Below are 24,824 nucleotides of genomic sequence, written 5' to 3'. Positions count from 1 at the left end.
AAATTTCAATATATTTTATTAATATAATTATTTTAGTTTAAATAATTGAATTAATTAAAAATATCAAACATATATACTTAAAAATTAAATTAATGTTAAAATAATTTTAAAAAATGATAATAAACATTATTTTAAAAATTAATTGTCACAAATTAAATAAAATAAAATTACAAATATAAAAATCAAATAATTAAGAATATTAAAATATCTATACTTATTAAATAGAATTTAAATAATTGAGAAATTATACATATTAAAATATTTCTATTTATTTCAGAAATATTAAATATTTAAATTAATACAAAATATTAAAAACAGATTTTAAATAAATTGATGATCCTTAAAAATGAATCGAAACATATTCTTCAGAACAAAATTGCTAATCAATTCTTACCGATTTCTTATTAGCAATTAGAAAAAAGAGAGATTCATGATGCTGAGAAATTGGTTTCTAAATAATCGATTTCTTATCTTTAGAAGATTTGGTTAACTTCGTAAATTAATTCAAAAGTAGGTTATTTCAGTAAATAAAAATAAAAGAAACTGGATATTAGGAACCATAAATCCGGAAAACCCATAATTTGAAAGCTTATGTATCTGGCACTCCGTTTTTTTTTTTTTCATTGGAAATTAGGAAGCAGAACAAATTACACGACATGAACACTCAGGAATAAACAAGATCACCTCCTATAGATTTCAAATTAGCAAAAAGTCACCTTTTTTTCGAAAATTGCTGATGAAATCTCTAACAATGATGTTAACAGATAAATGGCAGTCAACTAGTAATTGGTCATGAATGACTCGTAAACTTTAAGATCATCAACAACTCCAGCAATGGAACCTACTGTAGCTACCATTGTCAAGACGAAGCACGCAGCACTAAGCATATGCAGGCATATCCATTTTCTGCTCCATTTTGGTAATTTAGTTTGCACAATATACATCTCCACTGGAAAATACACGGTGAGTGGCCAATATGCAATGGCACCAATAAGCCCCACAATGTCATTGAAGAATGGTAGCACCATTGCTATCACAGTACAGCAGATCACAAAACTTGTCCTCCAAACCAACCTGAAGAGGTTGAGCTTCAAGGGTTTGCAACCAGGGATTGGTACTTCAAATTCCTTCGTCATAAAATCACTCTCTGGGAATTTTCGTGCTGCGTTGTTTTCAATAAATTTGAACAAGGGTTGGCAGCAACCTTGGTATGAACCAAGAAGGTGGACAACAATGGCAACATTGGCTATGTCAAGGAGCCAATATGGGTTATAGAAGCCAAAACCAGTGAGCAGGTTCCCAGGGCTTTCATCTCCAAAAGCTGCTACCATAATTGAGTTGGGTAGCATGCATACCTAGATGGGATCGAACAGCATCCATGCAAGTGTAGTTTCTTTTGCCAATGACTTGGTCTCTAGTACGGTAACAAGCAGCTAGAAGAAGTGAGGTGTAATAAGTGACCACAGAGAACAGAATCATTGTAGCAGGACCAGCAATCCAACCAAGCTGAGCAATAGCCCAAGCCAGAGACGGCACTCCAGAACCAATAACAGCAGTTATTATGTGGGCACTTGCACTCCAAACAGTTCCTGTTTTATGAAGCTCAAAGTCAGTGTGTTTGAAATGACTACTTACCAATAACCAACACAATTTGTTTTGTTTGTTTTTTGAGACCTGCTAGTTGAATCGTGCCATTGGAGGCTTCGAATGCCTCTTCATAAGTTCTGCTTGCACCTTTTTCCAACATCATGCTTTGAGAGAGAGAGACACCAACCCAAGTTTGGCTATAGAGTCCAATATATGCAGCCTCAGATTGTGCTCACTGTTCAGTAGGATTGTTATGTATGATTATGATCAGTTAAATGACTCTCAGTTAGCCAGTCCTATTTATACTTAAGTGCTGTTGGATTTTGTTTGAAAATGGTCTACTATTTGATAGAAGACAATAGGGGTCACTGATACAGCACAAGACAAAGGAAAAAAAAAACACTAATTCAAGTTTCTTTGGATGGTGTTCCTGCATAGAACAAACAAGATGAGTTAGGCACAAGCGTCACCTTACCATGTAGTCCACTATCTCCTCAGTTGGCCTCTTCCCGGTTGATACATGTTAGCTTGGACCCAGGAGGGGTTACCTGCAGAAGAGTCTCCGAAGCTCAAGTAAGTCAAAACTCTTAGAAGGTCAAATCAGTGATTAATGAATGCGTACCTTTAATTACTGGGGTCCACGCATATTTATAGAGCATTAATGATGTCTGGTTATCTCGTGGGCCGGACCTTGACTTGGGCTCTAGCTTGGGCTGTGAGTGGGCCTGGGCCCTAACCCAGGCCCTTAAGGCCTATCTAACGCGGGGGGTTTCCATTTTACTAAGTCTTCGAGAGCGGTCTGATCCGTTTACTTCTTGACTTGTCAGATGTTGTCCTTGGCCGCACACTGTCCTAGGTTGACTGCTTTGTTGTTACCTTAGTCCTTATTCAGCTATGAGTTTGATTCCATGGTGGCCCAAGTCGTGTACTTGGGTTGTTTCCGACATGGGCGTGAGAGTTTCCATTTATATGTATATGGTTAAGTTGACCAGGTCCGATACAAGTTAGGCTGACTCGGAATAGGCTGAATACTTGGTTGCCTTGGTGCATTGTTTACTTATCTGGTTGGGTTTGGTTAGATGTGGTACACCAGTCCCCCAGCCTTGTCCGATATGAGTTGTCGGTCAAGGGTGATATGTGTTGGTATACTAGTGGAACCGGCTAGGTGTGATACACCAGTCCCCCAGCCTTTAAGTGTGATGAATAGTGTTAAGGCTAAAAAGTGGTAACCGTCTGAAGGTAGGTGAAGGGGTGTCAGGGGTCAAATCAAGAAGTTTTGGCGCCGTCGTTTTTAAAAGTCGTATCTTTCGCAATGATGGTGTCGATTGGTCTGGGGTATTATTTTGGCGGGAAGAGTTTTCGTCGTTTGGGATCCTGGACTATAAATATAGGTTTCAAAACGGATGAGGGGTTACTTGGTTCATTTGCGAGAGTTTTGCATTCAGAGGTCTTGTGTGCGCATCATACTGTCTGACTAGTTCCCAAATTCAGCCGACATCTCCCCGTAAACACGAAAACAGGTATGTCTAGTAGTGATAGTATATCGTTATCTACGTCTAGTAGTAGTGAGAGTACGGAATCAGAGAGAAGTAGGGGTAGACAATTTGATGAAGAGGGTACAAGTTATGGGGGCGTGACAAGTGGGATTCCAATGGAGACTGTGAGAGAGGTTCGAGAAGATCCCCCCTAAGAGTTGGCGGAAAGTGACTGGCCGGCAAAAGGTGGCTATGGGTAGGCGGCTGCCGACGTCCGCAACCAATCATCTTTGTTCCGGTGGTCTCGTCTACTGAACTCTTGGCTAAACTACACACCTGTCATCTCCAAGGGCGTCAATGGGGACATTGTTTCCCTGGAGAGGGTTAGCGCCATCGACCGGGTATGCCATGGGCAGGAGGGTGCTATCGAGAAGTTTTTCTACATGTATATGTGCCATTTCTCTCAACTGCACGTGCGATTGCCGTTAGACGGTTTCACTATGGGCGTATTGCGGACATTGAATGTGGCACCTACGCAGCTATATCCGAATAGTTGGGCCTACTTGCAGGCCTTCTGCATCTTGTGCCAGTCCTTATATTTGGAGCTCACTCCTTATGCTTTTTTGTATTTTTACGATACCAGACCCCGGCGGCCGGCTACTTGGCTATCTTTGATAAGTCGCCCTAGTATCAGCAGACTGGATGCATTTTCCCAGTCTTTCAAGCATTTCAAGGACGGGTACTTCAAGGTTGTCGTTAAAGAAGGAGGCAAAGCCCATTTTTTGAATGCAGATGGGAGTACCAAATTTCCTTTCAGTTGGACGAGCAATCCTTCTCGGTATAAAGACATGGGGATGGATGAGTTGTCGGCTGGTGATAAGGAGGTGGTGGAGATTATGTTGAAGTTTGTTGATAAGTTGCCCACTAAGGGCCTAGTTAGAGTTTATAATTCGGTGCATCCGATAATATATATCGAATGTATCTGTTTATTACTTAAATTGTGTTAATAATTCTAAGTTGTTTTGATCCGAATTGTAATGTATTATTGTATGGCATATGGCGCAGTCTGGAAAGAAGAACTTAGCTCTTTTCCAAACGCTGAGGAAGGAGATGGCCGCTGAGGCCAAGGCAGCTGGAAAGACTGATGTTCCCAACTTGCAAGAGTCTGTGGTGGAGGTGCATGTGCACGGCGGGACGAAGAGGAAGGCTGAGTTGCCACCTCGACCTGGGAAAGGAAAAGATGTGAAGAAAGTAAGGGTGGTCCTGCTCGGAACGGGGTCGGCTAGTTGGGCAGGGTCAGCCAGTGGAGAGAAAGGGCCGGAATCTGGGTTGATTGAATTGCCGGAGATATCCGTGAGGAAGGACATTTCAATTACCCTCTCGGATACCAATGTAAATTCTATTGACGGCATGGATACGGACAACCTTGTGAGGACAATGGTCGAGTTTGGAAGCAAGGCTTTAGTGTTGAGCCGGCGTGTGGGGTCTCTTTACAAGAGGGAAGTGAAGGAGGGGGGTCGGGAAAAGGTGGAGGAGCTGCAGGGGAAGGTGGACAAGTTGGAAGAAGAAAAAGTTGCGTTGGAGAAGGCAAAGGAGAGTTGGGATGCAGAGAGAAAGAGGTTGGTTACTTGGAGGGTCCGTTGCTTGGATTCTAAGGAGAAATTGAATAAGAGAATAGGGGAATTGGAAGAGGACTATGAGGACTTGAAGGATAAGTATGATGGAGCTGTTGGTGAGCTCGATGATCTGAAGAATAGCATCATATAGGAACACATCAACGGTTTTGAGAAGGGGTTGTGTCAAGCGGCATTTTTTCATAAGGAGGTGGATGTCATGGTCGTGAAGTTTGATGTCAACAAGGATGTTATTGACGGAAGGCTGGTGAATGAAGACGATGGTAGTGTTGGCGAGGAAGCGGAAGTGAGGGTGGAGGATAAAGCGGCTGAAGGGGTTTTTGACACGGTTGCTACTAGAGAGGTGGGAGCTAACGCGGCAGAATAGGACTTTAGCTTTTATTGTTCTGAAAATATTTGAGCCCATGTCTGTAATAACCGGTACATTATTTTACGTTGGTATACTTTGCGTTTATGTTTAATGTGATTAATGTTCTGTATGTTATTATGTATGCCGAGTTGTGATAATATGTGGTGTGTGTGTGTGTGTGTCGCGATAAGTTGTATGTTAAGGGTGTTCGACCCAGGCCGCTTACTTGGGGTAAGGATAGGAAACTTAAACGAATTAATCATAAGATAAGGGTGTTCGACCCAGGCCGCTTACTCGGGGTAAGGGTGGGGAACTTAAACGAATTAATCATAAGATAAGGGTGTTCGACCCAGGCCGCTTACTTGGAGTAAGGGTGGGGAACTTAGACGAATTAATCATAAGATACGGGTGTTCGACCCAGGCCGCTTACTTAGGGTAAGGGTGGGGAACTTAAACGAATTAATCATAAGATACGGGTGTTTGATCCAGGCCGCTTACTTGGGGTAAGGGTGGGGAACTTAAACGAATTAATCATAAGGTAAGGGTGTTCGACCCAGGCCGCTTACTTGGGGTAAGGGTGGGGAACTTAAACGAATTAATCATAAGGTAAGGGTGTTCGACCCAGGCCGCTTACTTGGGGTAAGGGTGGGGAACTTAAACGAATTAATCATAAGATACGGGTGTTCGACCTAGGCCGCTTACTTGGGGTAAGGGTGGGGAACTTAAACGAATTAATCATAAGGTATGGGTGTTCGACCCAGGTCGCTTACTTGGGGTAAGGGTGGGGAATTTAAACAAATTAATCATAAGATAAGGGTGTTCGACCCAGGCCGCTTACTTGGGGTAAGGGTGGGGAACTTAAACAAATATGAAAGAAACACATGGGAGAGTCGTATAGTTGGGAACCCTTCTTTTTATTTATTGAATAGGGGTGCCTCGTTAAAACCTCCCTGGCCAAAACCCTCCTTAGGGAAAAAAGACCAGGTGAGGAAAAAGAGTACACCCGGGGTTACAAGTATCGATTCGATTACAATATACGTTCAGCTGAAGTAGAACTTGAGGTGGGATACATTCCAGGTGTTGGGAATCTCTTCCCCAGATAAGTGTTCTAGGCGATATGCTCCTCCTCCTACATCTTCGCGTATGCGATATGGGCCGTCCCAATTGGCGGAGAACTTGTCATCCTTCTTTCTAGCACTGTTGGCCATTCTCCATACTAGGTCCCCGATGACGAACGATCGTGGACACAGATTTGCATTATATTTCCTGGCAGCTCGTTGTTTGGCAGCTAAATTGCATATCTGGGCTTTTTCTTTGAGTTCGGGTAGAAGGTCGAGATGTAAGGCCATGTTTTGGTGATTGTGGGTTGGGTCGTACAGTTCTCGGCGCAGGGATGGTTCGCCAATTTCTACTGGTATCATGGCGTCTGCGCCGTAGACTAGACTGAATGGGGATTCATTTGTTGATGATTGAAGGGTGCATCTGTAAGCCCATAGTACTTCTATTAATTCTTCGGGCCGTCGGCCTTTGGCGGTATCCAATCTCTTGCGCAGCTCCATGAGGATAACTTTATTTACCGCCTCTGCTTGTCCATTGGTTTGTGGATGTTCTACAGAACTTGTGATGTGCTTGATGCCTAGACCAGTGTAGAATTTGGCTAACTCTTTGTCAATAAATTGTCGGCCATTGTCTGTGATAATGGTATGTGGCACGCCATATCTGCATATAATGTCCTTCCACACAAATTGTTGAACTTGTTGGGCCGTGATGGTAGTTAGCGGCTTGGCTTATATCCATTTAGTGAAGTAATCGACGGCTACAATTAGGAATTTTACCTGGCCCTTGCCGGGTGAAAAGGGGCCGAGAATGTCCATTCCCCACTTAGCGAATGGCCATGGGGATAGTATGTGGTGTAGTTGTTCTTGTTTCTGGTGAATAAGGTTGCCATGTTTCTGACATGGTTTGCATTTTCTGACATGATCCTAGCAATCTGCTTCTATGGTCGGCCAGAAATATTCGGCTCTGAGAACTCTGGTAGCCATGGTGCGTGCGCCGGAATGATAACCACAAATGCCTTCGTGTAGCTCTTTGATAATATATTGCGCTTGTTCTGCCGTGATGCACTTAAGGAGGGGTTGGCCATATTTGCGTTTGTAGAGGTCATCGCCTATCATGGTGTACCTGGCGGCCTTAGCCAGCCAAGTTTTGTCCAGTTTTGTCTTTCGGAGGGGATGACGTCGCTGGCTAGGGTGTGGGTTAAATTTTGACAAGTGTGTGTGATGGAAGGCGTGGATAGTGTTTGCTGTAGTAAGGATCAGTGACGGTTTTTTAGCTTGGTGCTGGCCAGTTTGGAGAGGATGTCGGCCCTGATGTTGTCGGTCCTTGGGATGTGTTTGATGCGGACTTATTCGAAGGCGGATTGAATGACTGCTCGGACCAGATGGTAATACTGTAGAAGGATGGGGTCTTTGATCTGGAACTCGTCATTTAGATGGCCTACAGTGAGTTTGGAGTCGATTTTTCACGTTAATCTCTTGACGCCTACCTCACGGGCTAGGGAGAGGCCGGCAAGGATGGCTTCATATTCGGCTTGGTTATTTGACATTTTGAAGGCAAATTGAAGGGATTTTTCGATGAGGATGTCGTTAGGGCCTTCTAAGACGATGTCGGCGCCGACACCCCTTGGATTTGAGGAACCATCTACATGAAGCGTCCACTGGTCCTCTATAGGTGTTTGTTGTAGGTCGTTAACGAAGTATAAGAGACACTGGGCTTTAATGGGGTCGTGGTTTTCATAACGGATGTTGAATTCTGGCAATTCGACGGCCCATGATGACATGCGTCCGGCTAGATCTGGTTTTTGCAATATTTTTTGTATTGGGTAGTCGGTTTTAATGGTTATGGTGTGGTTTTGGAAATATGGGCATAGGCGGCGTGCCACATGGACCAAAGATAGGGCCAACTTTTCTACCATCTCATATCTGGTTTCAGGATCTTGCAACGTTCTGCTCACAAAATACACTGGATGCTGCGTGCCTTCTATTTCTTGGACGAGCGCGGCGTTGACGGTATAATCGGTGGCTGTGATGTATACAAGCAGGGGTTGATGGGTGTCCGGCTTGTGGAGAATAGGTGTGGAGGATAGGGTTGTTTTTAGTTTTTGGAAAATTTGTTCACAATCATTAGTCCACGTGAACCGGGTGGATTTCTTTAGGAGTTGGATTATGGGTTGGGTTTGTTCGGCTAGTTTGGGTAGGAAGCGGGAAATGGTTGTGAGACGGCTAATGAGACGTTGGACCTCTTTAATAGTAGTGGGGCTACGCATTTCGATGATGGCCTTGCATTTTTCAGGGTTGGCCTCTATGCCGCGTTGGGTTAACATAAAACCAAGGAATTTACCCTGATCAACGCCGAATACGCACTTGTCAAGGTTTAGGCGAAGGTAGTACTGGCGTAGTGCGAAGAAGACTGCCGACAGGTCCTCGGCATGTTGGTGATGACTTGGGGACTTGATAACCATGTCGTCGACGTATACTTCGACACAGTGTCCCATTAGGTGGCTAAAAACCTTGTCCATGAGTCGTTGGTAAGTCGTTCCAGCGTTTTTGAGGCCAAAGGGCATGACCTTGTAGAAGTAATTGGCATCGTCCGTGATGAAGGCGGTTTTGTGCATGTCTGATGCGGCCATGGGAATTTGGTTATACCTAGAATATGCATCCAGGAAACTAAGCACCTTGTTCCCTGCTGCGCCGTCCACGAGTCGATCAATGTTGGGTAAGGGATAAGCGTCACGAGGGCAAGCCTTGTTCAGGTCCGTGTAATCTACGCACATCCGCCATTTGCCATTGGCTTTCTTTACCAAGACAACGTTAGAAAGTCAAGTGGTGTACTGAGCTTCTTCTATAAATCCTGCGCTTAGTAACTTGTCGGCTTTGACCTTGGCTGCTTGGCGACGTTCTTCGCCAAACTTGCATTTTTTCTGGGATACATAGCGGGCTTCTTTATATATGGATAGTTTGTGGGATGCGGCCTATTCTAGGGTCAAGATCCTTGCCGGATAGGGCTATGCTAGAGCCAGGGGGTCGTTCGATATGGTTGGTTTGTTGGATTGAGAGTTGTGGGCGCAAGCTGGCCATGTAGCATTTGCGTGCCAAGCGTTGGTCGCAGTGGATTGTAAGGATGTCGCTGGATGGGGCAGGGAACTTCATGGCTAGGTGAGGGGTGGAAACGACGGCGCTGAGAGTATTGAGGGAAGGACGGCCTAGCAGGATGTTGTAAGATGTTGGCGCATCGACGATAAGGAAGCGGATTGGGATGGTTTTAGTCTGGGTCCCCTCCCGAAAGACGGTGTGGAGGTCGATGTAGCCCCGGGTGGATACCTGTTCACCGGAAAAGCCATATATTGGCTCGTCATATGGGACCATGGCGGTGTCAGGAAGTTGAAGTTTCTGGTAGGTGTCCCAATAGAGGATATCAACAGAGCTGCCTTGATCAACGAGGACTTTCTTGACAGCGTAATTTTTGATTTCAACGGTGATAACCATTGGGTCATCTTGTTGATGGTCGAGGCCGTGAAAGTCATCCTCTGTGAAGACGATGGGAGGCATACGGCGTCTGTGGTGGGAATGGGTGATGTGATTGATAGATTGGATATGGCGGAGGTGTCTTTTTCTGGCAGAGGAAGTGAATCCTCCGCTAGCAAAGCCACCAGAGATGGTGTTAATAGTGCCACGTAGGGGAGGGTCGGCAGGGGCGATGTCGGTGCGGACCGGCTCCGGTTCTTGGTTGGTGGGTTGGGCGGGGTGTCTGTCGTGATAGAAGTCATGTGGTGGACGTCTGTGATCAGATCAAGGAGGGTGGCGGGATCGAGAGGAGGAGGAATGGTCGTCTCTACGGATGAAGCGACGAAAGTGGCCAGCACGGACCAGTTCTTCTATTTTATCCTGGAGTACTTGGCATTCTTCTGTAGTGTGGCCATGGTTGCGGTGGTAGCGGCAATATTTGGTCATATCAGCGTTGGGAGGTGTAGTTGTCTTGCGTGGTGGAGGGATTAGATCAGTTTGTAGGGCTTCGTCGAGGATGCGGGAGCGGGCTACGGTAAGAGGGGCGTATCTTGTGAAGCGAGGTTGGCGGGGTTCGCGTGGGCAGGTATCAGGACGTGGGTTAGGCTGTGGGGTGGGGTTGGCGGTGGTGGCTGCGTAGTCGTTGCAGAATTTGGTGTGAAGTGTTTGCATTTCCTCCATGCGGACATAGTCAGTTGCACGCAACTTGAGTTCGTGCATGGAGGCAGGTGGGTGGAGATAGACGTCGTTGACGAAGGGGCCGGGTTGTAAGGTAAGGGCCATGCACTAGAGGATCATCTCCTGATTGAGGTGTGGTGTACGAAGAGCTGCCTTATTGAAGCGATCTATGAACGCTCTGAGTGGTTCGTTTTGTTCTTGTCTAATGCCCAGGAGGGATATGGTGGTAGTTTGATGTGGGTGGCTGCCGGCGAAATGGGTGGAAAACATGTGGGAGAGGACGTCGAAACTGTCGATGGAGTAAGGCGGAAGGGTTGTGAACCATTCTAGGGCAAGGCCCTTGAGGGTGGTGGGGAAAGCTTTGCAAAAGACTGCGTCTTGGGATGTGTACAGGACGACATGGGTGATGTAGACTTTAAGGTGCTCGTCAGGGTCGGTTTCATCAGTATAGCGATCCAGGGTGAAAGGTTCCCACTGGCCGGAAGAGGGGTGTTGGTGATAAAGTCAGTGAAGGGGTGACGGCGTCTGGGCTGGTGGGGAGGGAGCATGTGAGGTGGGACGGGATGGTTGATCATAGTAGGGAAGGTGGAGGTGATGTTGTGAGGGGGGATGTAGGTTGTCGGAAGGTATTGTGGGTTGTAAGGTGGAATATGTGTGGTGTGTAGGGTAGTGGGTATGTTGTAGGGGATCTGGGTGGTAGGGAGGGTAGCGGCAGGGGTTGGGGGTGCGGTGAGCCCCGATTGACCAGATGGGAAGTGAAGGGAATGGGTAGAGGTAAGGGGTGTTTGTTGGGTGGTGGTGAAGGTGTGAGGAGTGGGGTTGTACTCGCTTTCTTCCTCTTTGGGCTGGAAGGCTGGAGACTTCGCAGCTTCAGAGGTTTCTTTGGCTTTTCCTTTCAGGTTGGGATCAGCTTCGATTCTTCGCCTACGGCGAGAGTTCTCTTGTCGCAGCGCCTCCATCTCATCAGCACTGCGCTTTTTCAGGTCTGTCAATTCTTGTTGCATCTTCGCTTGGCCGTCTAGGATCGCGGCCAGGTCACGGGTGATGCCAGCAGGTCCTGAGGGACCAGCATCTGCCTGCTTGTTCACTCCAGCTTTGCTGCGGGTGGAAACCATCTTCAGAGAAAAACGGGTACTAAAGGTGTTCGTCTCGTGCCCCACGGTGGGCGCTAATTGTTCCTGCAGAGAACAAACAAGATGAGTTAGGCACAAGCGTCACCTTACCATGTAGTCCGCTATCTCCTTAGTTGGCCTCTTCCCGGTTGATACATGTTAGCTTGGACCCAAGAGGGGTTACCTGCAGAAGAGTCTCTGAAGCTCAAGTAAGTCAAAACTCTCAGAAGGTCAAATCAGTGATTAATGAATGTGTACCTTTAATTACTGGGGTCCACGCGTATTTATAGAGCATTAATGATGTCTAGTTATCTCGTGGGCCGGACCTTGACTTGGGCTCTAGCTTGGGCTGTGAGTAGGCCTGAGCCCTAACCTAGGCCCTTAAGGCCTATCTAACGCGGGGGGCTTCCATTTTACTAAGTCTTCGAGAGCAGTTTGATTCGTTTACTTCTTGACTTGTCAGATGTCGTCCTTGGCCGCACACTGTCCTAGGTTGACTGCTTTGTTGTTTCCTTAGTCCTTATTCAACTATGAGTTTGATTCCATGGTGGCCCAAGTCGTGTACTTGGGTTGTTTCCGGCATGGGCGTGAGAGTTGCCATTTATATGTATATGGTTAAGTTGACTAGGTCCGATACAAGTTAGGCTGACTCGGAATAGGCTGAATACTTGGCTGCCTTAATGCATTGTTTACTTATCTGGTTGGGTTTGGTTAGATGTGGTACAGATGGCTTAACACAATGTCGCCAAGGAGAATGATATCTCTCTCTCTCTCTTTCTTTCTTTTTTCTTAATTGATTATCAATTAACTTCCAAGTTACTTTTTTTCTGGGTTAAAATATATTTTTGTCTCTATTTTCGTTGAATTTTTGTCCTAATATTATTTCAATCAAGTCCCAATTTTCGTAAATTTAGTCTTTTTTTTAACGCCGTTTGAATAATTAACTATAATGAACTGTGTATGTTTTGTGTCATTTCGTTTTTTTTTTTATTTAAAAACAAATCCACATGGCAATCCAACATCAAGTCACATATCAAAGTTGATGTTTTATATTCAATTTGGTCCTATATTTGTTATTTTATTTAATTTAATCCAAATTTTGTTTAAAATTGAACAATTTTGTCCCTTTCGAAATTAATACCAAATTTAATTTTTATATAAAACTTAGAATAATAATTTTATTAAAATTCACATTTTTATTAAATATTTCTTGTTTAAAGTTATAATTAATTTAAAATTACAACGAAAATTTTAAGGATGACAATTAACACCTAAAATTTTAAAATTAGTCCTCATTCTTACGATTTTCATTCTAATTTTAAACTAATTATGACTAAAATATTTAATAAAAATGTGAATTTTAATAAAAATATCATTATAACATTTATATATAAAAAAAAAATTGTCTCAACTCGTAGAGGTACACAATTTTTTCATTTTAAATAAAATTGAGATTAAATTGAACAAAAATAATAAATATAAAAATTAATTTAAATATAAAACATTGACTCCGACACGCCCTCCTTAATTGACATATGGACTTTTTTAGAATAAAAAAAAATTGAAAAAAAAAATAATACTTCGGTCATTGTTGGTCTCTCGCTTTTAAAGGGTGAATGGTAAAGTTGATGACTCATAATTTAGCAATCACTTCTAAACTGAAGGGGGCTTGCTATTTTAAAACCTATTTTGTATGTTCTAATGGCATGGCTACATTTGTGGTTTGTGCTCCTTTTATTTTAACTAAGAAAGAAGAGAATGATAATTTTGCTGTAAAATAACGTTTTTGAATTCTTCTTTTGCAGACATTGATATAGATTGTTATTTCATATGAGAAAAAAAAAAATGGAGTTTGGAAAATCACCGCTAGATTTGTCAACTCCAGTGAAGAGTTGATTCACATATCCACTAAGTCGCTACATGGTTTTAGTTCAATCTCTCTAACAAAAATGAAGCTACTCTGTTTGGCATGTAACTTTCTCGCTTTCTCTCCCCGCGTATTCTTCTCTTGTATTTTAAACAAAAGTTTGATGTTGACCTAGCTTTTGTCCAATGTGATTTCATTTGCACATAACGTTTGTCAAAACGTAGGGGTTGAGCAAAGTCAAATGAAGTAGTGTTGTATTTTAACGATATTTGTTAAGAAATATTAAATATCGAAAATATATTTGTTTTATTCTAAACTAAAAGTCATTTTTATTTGATAATTTATTTTCTAAATGTTTACTAAGACTAAATTATGCTTCTAAGTATGTATTATTTAAAAAGAAATGATAATTCTATAAATTTTAAATCAAAGCACCAAATAACAATTAGATTATAAATATTCAGATAATTAGATCACTTATAAGCTTATATTTTATCCTTGTGCTTCTAATAACTAACTTATACATTCTTATAGCTAATCCATGACCTAGTTTTGAGTTTTTTCTTTTACAGCAATATTTAGTGTTTTATTTGGAATTCGAGTTCGAGAGTATACAGCTAATACTCGTAAATTCAAAATTTACCAACTAGAGTATCAGATTCATACAAAATAAGGAATTTCTAAAACTTCTTCCTTTTATAAAGCTATCGTCAAACATCTTATACCTTTCAAATCTCATAAACTTTTTCTAGCTTTTAAACTTTTCACACTATTATTCATGTTCAAATTTGTGTTAACCCACAGCTACAGTTTAGTATTAGCGGAGAAAAAAGTTAACAAAGGAACCGAACTATAGCAATTAAAAAAAACAGCTTAAAAAAATTTAAACAACCCGTTAAAATCAAACATTAATCGTAATAAAACATGCTAACAAACTTTGTCAAAGTTAAAAGGAAAGGATAAACGATAAAAGAAATTTCAATAGCCTGTTTGATTAGAAAAAATGATTTACATCAAATAAAAAAACAATTGGGATATACTGGCTTACTTGTATTTGTTCTCTGTTTCCATCTGTAATGTTCGATATGGTTCAGTAAGCTTCTTTCTTGATGCTTTTCTTATGATTATGTGTCAACAAGCTCACTATGATTGACAATAGTCTGATGAAAAGAGTTACACCATATTCAGGACGCTATAATGTTAAGACTAGAATTTTGCCGAGTGCACAGTTCCATTACACCAATATTATAGCCATATTATAGCAGCAACATATTATCACTTAATCATATCAGACTAGAGAAATTAACCTATAAAAAATTGAGTAAAGGTATTTTAATATTTAAATTTAAAATTTCAAGATTCCTAGGACACATGAAACATGCAAAATTAACCTATCAACAATTTAGGATAAAGTTCCTTAAATAATTTAAATTTTCAAAATTAGTTATGCAACATCAACTTCTATCACTTCACAAACGTTGAATGAGAATACAGTTCGGTTTTTTATTTTTATCCTTTTCTTCTGCTTGATGGTTGTGATCTCAATGCATATTAAATTGGCTATTTCAATGGAAATATTTACCTCTTAAACTTTCTAGTCTCTTCAACCATACCCTGCACCTATAGCACCATAAGCACCACCAACCCATACTATAACCAACATGAGCTGAATGAGTGGGAAGTAAGGCTGACTTCTGTTGATTTTTTCCCCAGATGAGTTCTGATCAGTTTGTGGCTTCGCTAGTGAAAACTCCAATGTTTGTCCTGTTCATCCCCAAAGAAAACAATGCTTACCATTCGTAATAGTCTAGTCCACTATTTTTAAAATATCAGAAAGAATGTATCATAAAACAATAAAATAAACTACCATCAATTTCATATTTCTCTATGTTCTTCAATGCCTTCATGGCACTTGATCTTTCAGCAAAGTGCACAAACCGTATTTGCTCTTTTCTTGGCCAGCTTTAGAAGAAGGGGCAATCACTTTTGTGATTTTTCCATAATGTTCAAGCAACTCCTTGAGACGATCCTGAGTAATGTTTCCTGGAAGGTTCTTTACATACAATGTTTTTACCTGTAAGAGGCATTGAAATTATAAAACTCTAAAGCATAACTAAAATATAAGAAGTATTCCACGAGGAAAACCACAGAAAAATTAATCCCATTCTCACAACAGCTGCACGGACAATATAACATGAAACAGAACAACCAAAGATAGAGGAAATTTAATCCCATGGACAGCCCAACAGTTAAGACAAAGAAACTCACTTTCTAAAGTGTGAGTTTGTTCAAGTTCAACCCTCTGAGTAGCCCCTCATTTTTTTTATGCCAATTTTTAGAGTTAACAATTACCATTCATTCACACAATCAACTAGTAAATTTTAGGGAAATGTAAAAGCAGAAGGAAAAATCGAGGTCAAATTCAATCTGATGTCAACAGCGCGTACCTCCATGACAACCAATATGACGAACACAAGCAACATTTGTATTTCCTGAGAGAGGGGAACAAGTAAAGTAAGTAATCTGTAATGAAACCAGTGTGAGAGAGAGAAAGGGAAAGAAAAATTTACACGACGAAGGAGACATTGGATGGGATGAGGCACAAGAACTTCGGAAGCAGAGCTGCGAATGATGAAATAGGAGAAGAAAGTTAAGAAATGGAAGAGGTAATAAGAAAGCATGCGATTCAAAATCTCAGAACCCTAACCAATAACAATTTCAAACGCAAATATGCATCAAAATAAACAAATGTGTTACACAGTGCTCGACCTCCACAAAAACAGTTCTCCACCTCCACAGAAACAGTGCTGGACCTCCTCACCAGTGGGTTTAAGCTTCTCAGATTTTGAGCTGAAGATTCGGGCTTCACACACCGGCTGAGTTTGGGAGGAGCTATATTAAGGCTTCGTACTGGGTTTGGGAGCTTTGTGATAACAGCGATATAGGGATAGGATGGAGAACGAGGAACAGGGAAGAAATATAGAAAAAAAGGAACAACTGAATTCAGTTTAATGAGGAAAAATGAGAATGAGGGAAAGTTACTCTATCTACTTGGAAATGAATCGAGAGGGAAGGTAACAAATTTAAATTCATTTATATTTTGTTTATCTTAAAAAGTGTTGGCAGACCGACGCTTGAATATGTTTTTCTAATGATATGTTTCATTAGCGTTCGTCAGACCGACGTTATAATTGATATATTCATTTTTATTTTTAACGTGGATTAGGCTGATGTAATTTATTTTTAATTAATATTATTACTTTAATATTTTGACTGTCATAAATAAAATAATATTACTTTTTTAGCATGGCACTCTACTCTATTATTCATATTTTATTTTTTATCATTTTAAATTTGGTTTGACCGAAAGTATTTTTTGTCGACAACAAAAAATAATAAATAAAAGAATATATATTAATTTTATGGAGTGTTTTAAAGTCACTCTTTTATGACAGCCAAATACAAACATTCTTCTAGTGTTTAACTTGTTTTTTGTTGTTGTACTTTAAGAAACATATAAAACTTAAACAAGCTTTAGCATATTCCTATTTGTGGAAAAGAAGAATTGCATAAACTATGGACTAATTTGTTGCACGTGACAGAAGACTTAAACTAAATAATAAATATGGTACATCATTTAATGTAACGTTGATAAAAGATTTTTGTGTTGCACGCTATAATATTATCTTATTTGTATGCAAAAGACGAATTGAATTTGACTACTATCATCCAAAAATCTCTTTTTCCCTTGTTCATTTCATTTTTTATCTCTTGACTTCTAATAACTTATACATTTTTATAGCTAATTCATGACCTAGTTTGAGTTTTTTCTTTCACAACAATATGTAGTGTTTTATTTGTCATTCGAGTTCGAGAGTATAATGCTAATTATAATCGTAATTTCAAAATTTACCAACTAGAGTATCAGATTTATACAAAATAAGGAACTTTTAAAACTTTTTCCTTTTGTAAAACTATCATCAAAGATCTCATACCTTTCAAATCTCATCAACTTTTTCCAGCTTTTAAACTTTTCACACTGTCATGCATGTTCAAATTTGTGTTAACCCACAGCCACAGTTGAGTATTAGCGAAGAAAAAAGTTAACAAAGGAACTGAACTATAATAATTATAAAAAAGTTTAACAAAATTTAAACAAACCGTTAAAATCAAACATTAACCGTAATAAGACATGCTAACAAATTCTTTGCTGAATAATGACAAGTAGTTTTTACTATTTGAATTCTGTGATGAAATTACTCTTCTTAAAGTTACCTTTTAAAATTTGTTGACCCCTTTTAATTACATTATACATATTTGTTTGTTTTTAATTTTGAATTTTCATTTTTTTTTCACATATACACGTACATTTAGAAAATATTTCACGAAAAAGACTAACTACCACTCTTACCCAATGAAAACAAAGTCAAATGCGACCACCAAACACCACACCACCGGTCAATTAACCGCCAGAAGCGACTTTTTAAAGCAAAACATAAGTTTTCGAAGTGGCTTTAGACCCATTGAACTGACCAACGCAATCTAAGTTTGACTGGTACAACATTGTTTCTCTGATATCTACGTTAAAACGCTTCAAATCTAATGTTTCAAAAACCATTGTTTAAACACCATAGATCTCAATGGAAAACCACGTCACATTACTCCTTCTCTTCCTCTTCATCACCATTCTCTTACCAGGTGCTGCTCCTTCATCTTGTCCAATCAACTTCACCTACGTTCAAACCTTCCCCTGGAACACTTCAACTTGCACAAACAAAACCAACACACAACCCTGTTGCTCAACCCTCAAAACCATCTTCCACATAGGCCTCTCCCAACATCTCAAACAAACATCTTTTTTTCAACTTCCCAATGAAAACACTTCCTCCGTTTGCTTACAAGATTTCCAAGAAAAGCTCACAACCTTGTCAATTCACCCATCTCTGGTCTCTTCTTGTTTCCCTGACCCCTCTCAGTTCGTCACAAACTCTTCCACTTGTGCAGGTGTTGTGACTTCTCGAGATTGGGAACTGAAGGTGAACTTGGTTAGACTTAGCCCGGTGCAAACTTTCTGCAAAGACCTTCATGACCAAACTAGCTGCCACAATTGCATAGCAGCAAGCTTGAAAGTGGCTCTTCAACTTACTAGTGATAACCCAAATGCTACAGAGAGGGATTGTTTCTCCTTCGCATCGCTGTATGCTGCAGCGGTGGTTAATCCAGAAGGCACAAATGATGTCACCACGATCGGTTGCATATTGGGCGTGCAACTTTCTAGCGAAGTGATGGCAAAAGGGTCATCGAATAAGAGAGGAAAAGTTCTGAAGGTGGTTTTTACGTTATTGGGTGCTGCTGTTGGGGTTATTATTGTTTTTGTGGTGGTGGTGGTTATGTACAGGAAGTGGGAGAGGAGAAGGAAGGAAAATGTTTATCACAGGGAAATCGAAAACGGTGTGAGGAACAGTGTTTTGACGAACACTGGTGCGAAATGGTTTCACATATCGGAGCTTGAGCGTGCCACTAACAGATTTTCGAGGAGGAATAAGGTTGGTCAAGGTGGTGATGGGGTTGTGTACAAAGGGAAACTTGCGGATGGCACTTTGATTGGTGTTAAGGAGAGTTTGAATTTGCAAAGTAAAGGGGATGAAGAGTTCTGCTATGAGGTGGATATCATAAGCAAAATAAAGCACAGGAATCTTCTTGCTCTTCGTGGTTGTTGCATTTCAAGTGATAGTTTCAAAGGTAAGAGGAGGTTTCTGGTTTATGATTTCATGCCAAATGGAAACCTGAGTTACCAACTTTCAGTTGGTGGATTAACATGGCCACAAAGGAAGAACGTGATCCTTGATGTGGCTAAGGGGCTTGCTTATTTGCACTATGAAATCAAACCACCGGTTTATCATCGTGACATAAAGCCTACAAACATACTTTTGGACTCCAAAATGAATGCTAAATTGGCAGATTTTGGGTTGGCCATGCAAGGTAGTGAGGACCAGAGTCCTCTCGCCACAAGGGTTGCTGGCACATATGGTTATGTGGCACCTGAGTATGCTTTATATGGGAAACTCACTGAGAAGAGTGATGTGTATAGTTTTGGTATTGTGATTCTGGAAATCATGAGTGGAAGAAAAGTGCTTGATACTTTGAATTCATCTGCTGATGCAATCACGGATTGGGTGTGGACACTAGCAGAATCGGGAAAGATGAGGGAAATTTTTGATGAGTCAATAAGAGAAGGGCCAGGGAAAGTTATGGAAAGGTATGTTCATGTGGGAATGCTTTGTGCTCATGCAATGGCTGCTTTGAGACCTACCATTGCTGAGGCTCTTAAGATGTTAGAGGGTGACACTGATGTTCCTGAATTACCAGATAGGCCTGTGCCTTTGGGTCATGCGTCCTTTCAATCTTCTCTGTTGCATGGTTTGCAAGGAAGTGGAAGATCTATGCAACATGTTTCATCCTATTCATAACATTTGGTTGATACTCATAACATTTCTTAGGCGTAGGATTAACCCTTAGTGAGAGTTTTTTTTTTTTTTTTTCATACAACAATTTCAATTTGTGACATGAAAAGATCAATTTGTATCACTTGATAATTAAAGTGTAATAATTATTTATGTCCAGGATATGATTCATTGTAAGTAGGAAAATATACACTACTAGATATATAATGTTTAGTAACCCTAAAAAAAAATTACTAAATCATGAGAAATGTTACTGATAATATTTATTAACATTTCATGTTACGTATTCTCTATGTTATTATTTATTTTATGTAATATTTATACATATTAATAGAGATATTTATATAAATGTTATTAAAAAATTTTAAGTGACATTTATTTAATAAAAGTGTAACATTTTTAAAATGTTACTGAAATTCTATAGTAGCATTTTTTTTTTATAGAAAAGTAACATTACAAAACTGTTACGAGAAACTTTTAGTAACCTTTGTTGAGGTACCAAAGACTTTAAGACATTCTTTCCTAAGGTGAGCTCCTCCACAGCTATAACATTGCAGCCTTCTAGATGAAGATTGCGGACAACTGTAGAGCTTCTTCTGCTGTCGGGTGTCAAGAGTGTTCTTCTACGATCTAACTACTTTGTTGGGTCCCATCTCCAGCTGCTCCACCGATTTGGCCTGCTCAACCAATACTATGAATCTCTGACCCTCATTGGTACAAGGAATCTGCGCAACTCATGTTTATGGTCTACATATGCCTGCACCATCATGCTCCCTTGCTATAGTGTGAGGAACTTAGCTTCCCTCTCATGTTTTGCGTTATTAGAGAAGTATTTCTCCAGGAACCCCGTCCTGAAAGTAGCCCAGGTCACTTCTTCTGCAACAAGTCTACATCTGTTGTTGCATCCCCATCCACCAATACTCAGCATTAGTCACCAGGAGGAAGGTGGCGAAGGTGCGTTTCTGCGCATCTATGCAGTCAATCACCCTGAAGATCTTCTTAGACTCCCTCAGCCACGCATCTACCTCATCCAGAGTGGCCTTGCCAGTGAATTTAGTTGGTTTGTGCCTCATGAAATCCTTCATGGTCGCCACCCGAGTTGGTGGAATCATAGCTCTCGGTTGCGCTACAGTAGGCTGCATCATGTCAACCATCTGATGGATTACGTGTGCAATCCCATCCGCTCCGGCATTATTCATTTGCCTCTTGTTTGCCATAGCTCCATTTTATCAGCTATTAACATTAAATAACTTGAGTTATGACTAGATGTGTCAATTTGGCCCAGCCCACAGGGCTTGGCCTTCGCCTATGTGGGCTAGGGCCAAAAAAGCCCACATTGAAAAAAAGCCCCCATCAAAGAAGTCCATAGGCCAACCCATGGGTTTTCATCTTCCACATGAAAAATATATTATTTTTTAAAATATATTACTATCTGTAGGACAGGCCCAACGAACCGGACAAGCATGACGACCCGAATAGGTCGAACGACGCAGACCTGCCCGACGACCTCGACAAGAACAACGACTCGAACGGGCCCGATGATCAAGACAGGCCCAAAGACCCGAATGAGCTTGACAACCCAAATGGGCCCAACGACAAGGACGGGCCCGAAAGCACGGACGAACCTGATATTCCGGATGGTTCCAATGACCCAGACAGGCTTGACGATCTGGAAGGGCTTGACGACTCGGACAGGCCCGATGACTCGAACGGGCCTGACGACCCGAACCGGCACGACGACCAGGACGGACCCGACGACCAGGACGGACCCGACGACCGGGACGAGCTCGACGACCAGGATGGGCCCGACCACACAAACAGACCCGACGACTCGGACAAGCCCGAAGACCCAAACGTGCCAGACGCTAACGATGAGCCCAACGACCCAAACGAGCACGATGATACAGACAGGCCCAACGACCCGGACGAACGCAACGACCCAGACAGGCGCGACGACCCACACGGGCCCGACGACCCAGACGAACCTGAGGACACGGACGGGTCCGATGACCTGGATGGGCCCGACGACCCGGACAGACCCGATTACTCAGACCAGATGACCCAGACGTGCGCTACGACACAGACGGACCCGATGACCCGAACAGGCCCGTTGATCCAGACAGGCCAAACGACCCGAACAAGCTTGACAACCGGGAAAAGCCCGGTGACTCGAATGGGCTCGACGACCCGGACATGCCCAATAACCAGGACGGGCTCGATGACAAGGAATGGTCGTACGACCAGGACGGGTCGTACGACCAAAACGAGCTTGACGAAACACGGACGAGCCTTACGACCTGGAAGACCTCGATGACCCGTACGGGCTCGACGAAATGGACGGGCTCAACGACCAAGACGAGCTTGACGATGCAGACGAGCCCGACGACAAAGTAGGCACGTCTGTGTGGTCGAGCCCGTCCGAATTGTTGAGCCCTCCTGGGTCATCAGGCCTGTCTCGGTCGTCTCGTTCATCGGGCCGGTTTGGGTTGTCAGGCCCGTCGACGTGGTCGGGCCCGTCCAGGTGGTCGGCCCTTTCCGGTAATCGGGCCCTTTCTGGTCATCGTGCCCGTCCAGGTCATCGGTCTCGTCTGGGTCGTTGGGCCCGTCCATGTCGTCATGCCCGTCCGGGTCGTCGGTCCCGTCCGAGTCGTCGGTCCCGTCCAGGTCATCGGGCTCGTCCGGGTAGTCGGGCCAAATTGACACCTCTAGTTATGACTATGCAAACAATTTTAACAATTAATAGCAACATATCAATCTCGCAATCGAAACACGACAAGCTCACTCCCCAAAGACCCCAAAATCTTTTTGAAATCAAAGCTCTGATACCAAACGTAACATCATGCCCGAATATTACTAATTAAAATAAAATAAAATAATATGATAATAAAATTCGCAATAAATATTCAAACTATTCCCTAAAACGCGAGAAATTTCAAAACTTTATTTAATACTTAAAAACTAAAGTACGTAAAGTATCTCAATGTTTATAAAATCCAATAACTGTGCATAATTGACATTTTACAACATGCTAGCCCCTTTCTGACTCTATGTCTCACCAGCTCCACCTGCAACATCATCTGCTCCCATGTGATGAATTACACGACCATTGTCTAACATAAGCAAATAGGGTGAGCTAACAACATAAATAACTCAATGATAAAAAATAAAGTGCACACACACTCTCACACACACACACACTCATCGAAGAATCAGTATCCTCAAACTCTAGATAACATGACCACCATCATGTTAATCCACGTTGTACATCCTTAGAAGATGACCTTAAGATGTCTTTTGCTGCCACAAGCCACAACTCGTGGTTCCACCATCTACAAGCCACAACTCGTAGATACACATGCAGAACTATCCTGTTATGAACCACCATTTGTAACGCTAGGTGGTGTTCCCAATATGAACCACAATTCGTACTCTTACATAAGATCAATAACACCACTGGCCATAACCCGTGATTGCCAAATCAATTGGAGACCCTCCATACGAGGCACAACTCGCACACTCACACCGGTTACCAATATCACCAGGCCACAACTTGGGATCGCCACGTGTTTACCCTACATTCCGAGTCACCACTCAAGGAATGTCATTCTGAGCCTCAACTCATGGAATGCTTCAGCAAACTCCAGACTTAAGGTATCATACAAAGCCTTGTAGAACATACATAACTCCAAAGTGAAAAGCCTTGTCCACTAGCTATCGTCTAATGCTGCCTAAGCATCGTTGGGTGAAATTCAATTGTAGATCACCTAGCGGAAGCCTCTCGCCGCCAAGTGCCACACGCCTTAGAAATACTAGGTGTTTTTTAGAAATTGTCTGTCGGAACCACTCTTATCGCTAAACGCCACTAGCACTAGTGGCCGCTGTTTTTGCCACTATCGCCTAGCGGAATTAACCCAACCGCAAAGCACTGTGCGTTCCAGGTACTTCCTAATTTGTGGCTATCGCATGGCGATCACCTCTAAACCGCCAAGTACCACACCAGTATTGCGTCTTGTATTGGTTTTTAGGCACTCCAACAAGTTTTAACACATCAATCACGCAATTACATACCTCTAGAGCACGAAATTCCTCCCATGTTAACACTACATGTCCTCAATATTCCACTCCATAATGGATACCTACCATTCTATGATGATTCATATGTACTCCACTATTTTAATCCAACTTTATCATTCCTTTATTAACTGATAAACAATGCCTAATCTCATCAAGTATAACAACAACATTGTCCCAACATTACTCAATTTTCCATTTAATCCCCTACCATATGTCACAACCGAAATCGCGACGGGATGACGAACCCAAAAAACAACAAATTTTTTAAAAACAGAGTTTGGAGTCGCCACCATAGTTATTATAGGAAACTATGGAAAACCATAAAAAAGAGCAAGGTCTACGAAAACAGAGATTGGGGGTACGGGAGTTAATTACGCGTAGGGAAGGTGTTAGCACCCTACAACGCCCATCCTTAACACGGTACCTTTAATTAAAATACAAATTGATGTGGTCTCCTTTAAATATTTATTTAAAAAAAAAAGAAATAAAATAAAATAAATAAATAAAACAAAATAAAAATTAATAAATTAATAAATTACCAATAATAAAAATAAATAAATAAATAAATAAAGATGAGAAAGAAAAACAAAGGAAACAAAAACAATTTTTTGTTTTTTAGGCCCGACAAGGATTACTCCTTGCTCCTACGTATCTCCATTCATAATGGAGAATCAGGGTCACGTAGTTCTTTATGAAAAAGACTTTTTGAAAACAAATTGTTCAAAGATGTTGATATCACTCTTTTTTAATATTTGTAAATTTTGTATTTTTTAATAATCTTATAGGAAAGCGAAGGTATTAAGTACTAAGTCGACGCGAGCGGTCACACGAGCACTTATACCTTTTAAAAGTTAAAAAGGTATTTAAATTATTTATTTGTTATTACCTCCTTTAGAAAAAAAAACTTTCAAAATAAGACATTGATACCCAACAAAATTTGACTATTTTATTATTCACAATTTATGAAAACATTAGGAAAAGAAAAAAAATGAATAAAAGATTAGGAAATAACGTTCTAGGAT

The 24,824-nt window shown here is 41.4% G+C and overlaps 3 protein-coding genes and 1 long non-coding RNA gene across 4 annotated transcripts; 2 read left to right on the top strand and 2 right to left on the bottom strand.

Annotated features, from left to right (window-relative positions):
• Positions 1–779: 779 nt before the first annotated feature.
• LOC114194852 (amino acid permease 2-like) lies at positions 780–3,520 on the bottom strand. The gene is made up of 4 exons (XM_028085261.1): positions 3,399–3,520; positions 1,675–1,784; positions 1,462–1,589; positions 780–1,355 (listed from the first exon to the last, which is right to left on the bottom strand). Exons 1-4 carry the CDS (start codon positions 3,518–3,520, stop codon positions 780–782), a joined length of 936 nt encoding a protein of 311 aa, XP_027941062.1.
• An 11,671-nt stretch (positions 3,521–15,191) lies between these two features.
• LOC114193086 lies at positions 15,192–16,292 on the bottom strand. The gene is made up of 4 exons (XR_003606223.1): positions 16,034–16,292; positions 15,835–15,886; positions 15,712–15,756; positions 15,192–15,338 (listed from the first exon to the last, which is right to left on the bottom strand). It is a non-coding gene; the product is annotated as an uncharacterized LOC114193086 (long non-coding RNA).
• A 1,607-nt stretch (positions 16,293–17,899) lies between these two features.
• On the top strand, positions 17,900–19,805 carry LOC114194049 (probable receptor-like protein kinase At1g11050). The gene has a single exon (XM_028084085.1). It carries the CDS (start codon positions 17,905–17,907, stop codon positions 19,732–19,734), a length of 1,830 nt encoding a protein of 609 aa, XP_027939886.1. The 5' UTR covers positions 17,900–17,904; the 3' UTR covers positions 19,735–19,805.
• Positions 19,806–20,986: 1,181 nt separating this feature from the next.
• Positions 20,987–22,042, top strand: LOC114194851 (acidic repeat-containing protein-like). The gene is made up of 2 exons (XM_028085260.1): positions 20,987–20,998; positions 21,167–22,042. The coding sequence occupies exons 1-2, from the start codon at positions 20,987–20,989 to the stop codon at positions 22,040–22,042; spliced, it is 888 nt and encodes a 295-aa protein (XP_027941061.1).
• The last annotated feature ends 2,782 nt before the right edge of the window (positions 22,043–24,824 follow it).

The sequence above is a fragment of the Vigna unguiculata genome, chromosome 8 (assembly GCF_004118075.2).
Source record: "Vigna unguiculata cultivar IT97K-499-35 chromosome 8, ASM411807v1, whole genome shotgun sequence".
In the NCBI taxonomy this organism is placed as follows: domain Eukaryota; kingdom Viridiplantae; phylum Streptophyta; class Magnoliopsida; order Fabales; family Fabaceae; genus Vigna; species Vigna unguiculata.
This window is presented reverse-complemented; position numbering and strand designations above follow the sequence as displayed.

Bases quoted from the DNA above. Each gene is read 5' to 3' on its own strand.
- LOC114194852 (XM_028085261.1), bottom strand. From the start codon at position 3,520: ATGGCACATATACATGTAGAAAAACTTCTCGATAGCACCCTCCTGCCC. The intron at 1,785-3,398 runs GTGTGTAGTTTA...TGGACTCTATAG, and splicing joins GACGCCCTTGGAGATGACAG to CCAAACTTGGGTTGGTGTCT. The intron at 1,590-1,674 runs GTCTCAAAAAAC...TTCATAAAACAG, and splicing joins TGGCACGATTCAACTAGCAG to GAACTGTTTGGAGTGCAAGT.
- LOC114194049 (XM_028084085.1), top strand. From the start codon at position 17,905: ATGGAAAACCACGTCACATTACTCCTTCTCTTCCTCTTCATCACCATT.